Source organism: Tarenaya hassleriana, unplaced genomic scaffold (assembly GCF_000463585.1).
Source record: "Tarenaya hassleriana unplaced genomic scaffold, ASM46358v1 Cleome4, whole genome shotgun sequence".
Classification (NCBI taxonomy): Eukaryota; Viridiplantae; Streptophyta; class Magnoliopsida; order Brassicales; family Cleomaceae; genus Tarenaya; species Tarenaya hassleriana.
The window spans coordinates 3,964,743-3,968,308 of record NW_010966881.1 but is presented as its reverse complement, the minus strand read 5'-3'; the positions used below and the strand labels follow the sequence as shown (position 1 = coordinate 3,968,308).

Sequence of the window (3,566 nt, the reverse complement as noted above, 5' to 3'; positions counted from 1 at the left end):
TGACTTTGTTGTTATCGGTTTTAAAAATATTTTTGTTGAATGTTTCATATTATTATTATTATTATTATTATTATTATTATTGCAAAAAAAATTATTTAATAAAAAGCCCGAAGTCCGGCCCGAACCCGCCCGAAGCCCTGTAGGACCGGGCTCCGGGCCATCGATTCTAGACCCGAAAAATAAATGGGCGGGCCGGCCCGACCCGAAAAATTCTAGGCCCGAATTGAACCCGGCCCGAACCCGGCCCGACCCGCCCATTTTACACCCCTACTCTTATTATTTTAATAATATAGAAATTAATTATAAACGAGATAACATATTGTATTTATTAAGAAATTAATTTCAACATACGATTCTATGTCCATAAATATTTGAGTAATTGATGTGCAAATTTATTCTTACCTCCAACAATTGGAAGTTCAACGATTTGGAAATGTGGAGTCAACCATCAAAGTCCAAAGTCTTTCCTAAAACCAATAAATCAAAACCATGAATTCCAAGTTTGATCTCTCTCTCTCCTCTTTTAAATTTCACTTGAAAAAAAAATTACTTTATGAATTATAAAATTACATAATCTAATCAATAATAATACTAATAATAAAAAACACTAACAATAAAATAATTTAAAAGACAGAGAAGTTGGACAATCTCTTTATTCATAAAATTTTCAACTATTTCACTTAAATTTTCTACCCAGCTTTGTTAAAGCATATACATATATATACATATATTATATGTATTTATTAATCTTATACTTCTGCTTTACATTTTTATTGACTCCCGATCCATCTTATCAACGCAGAGGTCAACAACATTATCTTATTTTTTTCTTGTAATAATGACTAAAAAATAAAATATTGTTATTCAAATATATTGTGGTGTAATTCCAGTATATATATATATACATACATATATCATATTGTGGTACCATACATATAAAGTTATTTGTATATATATTTACTATGTTACCTCTCATTAGTTACCTCCCAAGTAGTTATCAAGATTCAAGACACTGGTAAACAAAAAATAAAAAAAAAAAAATCCCGTGATGAACCGCGACCATCGTCACTCGGAAGAAAAAGTACCTCTCCGATCAACCTCATCGTGCCCAGAATTCGATTTCCGATTCCGACAGAACTCGAAGCAACGATTCTCGCACGCCGACGAGCTCTTCTCCGACGGGAAACTCCTCCCTCGCGGCTTCACGAAGAACATCGAACCTGAGAGTAACAATCTCAAGACCCAGATTAGTTCCGACAAAAAGTGTATCAGACAACATTCTGGCGCAGAGAATCTGAATTCTGGACGTGGGTCTTGGCTTACGCGGAGCAAATCTGTCGGATATTGTCTGAGGAAGAAAATGAAGAACGGTTCTTCAACGTTCGTGTCGGATTATGAAAACTTTGATGAGAAGAAGAAGAAGAAGAGCTTGCAGAAGACGAACTCTACAGAGAGGGCTTCGAAAACGACGAGAAATCACGCGTTGAATGTCCCATTGGCCGACATGTTTTGCTTCGGTTCTGGTTTTTCCGGTGGGAAAGATCGGAGAAAATGAGGCAGAGTCATGAATCTTCATGACCTTGCACGTGTCAAGTTTTGGGAATTAGAATTTATTTATTTTTCCAAAGAATTATGGACAAAAAAAAAAAGAATCCAATTTCATTTGTTACTGCTTTAATTAGATGATATTTTTGCTTTTTTTGTAATTGTTTTTCAGTTTTTAATTCTAGGAATAAAATGGGTGATAATTGATAGAAAATAAATAAATGCGGCAAAACTGAGAAGGAAAATAAGTACATGGACCGTAGTGGAAATAAGAAAAACAACGCAAAAACGTATGATTGGATTGTCAAAGGAACCGGACTGGTCCAATCATTTCAAACCCACTACCAGCCTACAAAATTGGAAAACCGGAGAAATCTGACTCGTTCAAATTCGTTTGGGTTTTGGTTTGAAAATAGTATTGAAACCAATGATTTCGGTTCTAATTCCATTGGGCTATTTTTTAATTTATTATTTTCGTTATATATGATTTCCATCCTTACAGTTATTATATTTTAATCAGCTCAGCATCAGAGAAGTATATGTATGTATGCATATATTTATGTTTATATACGTATGCATATTAAAAACATTATTTATTTTTAATTAACACTGTTTAATTTCACTCAAGTTTTTTTGGTAAAAATTCAAAAATTTATTTTATTTTTGTCTAATTTAATAATTTAAGATATTTTAGGACTTCAAAAAAATTCAAGGTATAGTTTTTCTTTGGAATTTTAAAAAATATATAATATGGCTTAAACAAATCCAAGTGGGCCAATTGAAAAAAGCCCATTACGACCCATGACGAATATGAAAGGTCAAGCCCAATACTCTTCTCCTTGCCGAATAGAAACTTAAACCTATATTGAAAAGAGGTTTTGTCCCACCATTTAACATTTGAACCAACTTAAACCTATAAGGAACTTCTCGTCGAAAAGGTTTTCAAAACTTGAGATTACTTTTTTTTTTTAAGTTTATATTTCTTTCATAAAAAAAAATATTCACTTCATGTTTTTTCCTTATAAAAACCGCGTATAATTTCTATTTACATAAAAATAATTATATGTTGAGTATATAATTATACTTTGTAGAAAATCATTATTTTTTTTTCTAACTATCCAACAAGTCATCCCAATGGGCAATTTGGTTTAGGGAAGACGACTTTGACATTTCTCCTCTCGACTTTTTTCTATCTAACGGTCAAATCACAGAGGATTAATCGATGGAGACATTTGGAGATCTGTTTGGTTACTTTCAAACCCCATTTTCTGGGATGCTTCTGTCTTCGCCTCACTTTCCGAGTTATTTCTTGGTACTACAATTTTATTTTTTTACAAAGAAAAATAAGTGCAGAGTCATTGACCAATGCTCAAGAACTAGAAAAGTATGAATCTTGTCAATCTCTTATCCTTTCCCCGTACTCTCCTTCATCTTCACAAGCCCCAAAAGACAAAAAAGAGTACCATGAGTTCCATGTACTACGTTATTCTACTTGTAATATTTGTGATCCCTTCATGTGTTCTGTCACTTGAAGAGCGCCACAGACTCTGCAGCGAGCCTTTTAGGTGCGGAAATCAGGCAGAACTCTCGTACCCATTTTGGAGAAAGGGAAGAGAAGACTGTGGCCACCCGGATTTCGAGGTCGACTGCGACGGAGATTTCGCAGAGTTCAACACATCATCATCGGTCAAGCTCAGAATCCTGCAGGTCGATTTCCTCGAGTCTCGTACCATCACGCTTGCAAGAACAGATTATCTCAACACTCTGTGTCCGAGCAACCTTGTCAATGTCTCGCTATTTAACGAGATCTTCCTCGGATACCTTCCCGGCACCGAGGTGCTAACGTTGTATCACGACTGCCGGAATTTTTCAAGCTTTTCTCCCGCTGGTTATATCGGGGAGCTTCCTTGTGAATACGATGATGGAGGGAAAGGTTACTTTGTCACCAGGAACATCTCGTTGCCACTTCTTGATGGTGTCAGAGCCATGTTAAATGAATTCACTCGGTCGTGTAAGAGCGT

At 35.1% G+C, this 3,566-nt stretch overlaps 2 protein-coding genes across 3 annotated transcripts in view; both read left to right on the top strand.

Annotated features, from left to right (window-relative positions):
• Positions 1-979: 979 nt before the first annotated feature.
• Positions 980-1,594, top strand: LOC104823855. Its single transcript, XM_010555610.1, has one exon. It carries the CDS (start codon positions 1,049-1,051, stop codon positions 1,553-1,555), a length of 507 nt encoding a protein of 168 aa, XP_010553912.1. The 5' UTR covers positions 980-1,048; the 3' UTR covers positions 1,556-1,594.
• Positions 1,595-2,866: 1,272 nt separating this feature from the next.
• The window catches only part of LOC104823852 (LEAF RUST 10 DISEASE-RESISTANCE LOCUS RECEPTOR-LIKE PROTEIN KINASE-like 2.1), a 2,696-nt gene continuing 1,996 nt past the window's right edge, over positions 2,867-3,566 (top strand). The window contains exon 1 of one of the 2 annotated variants that reach the window (XM_010555607.2): positions 2,867-3,566. In XM_010555607.2, the coding sequence (XP_010553909.1) occupies positions 2,932-3,566 (635 nt within the window). In that variant the 5' untranslated portion in view covers positions 2,867-2,931. The other variant, XM_010555606.2, reaches the window with a different exon arrangement.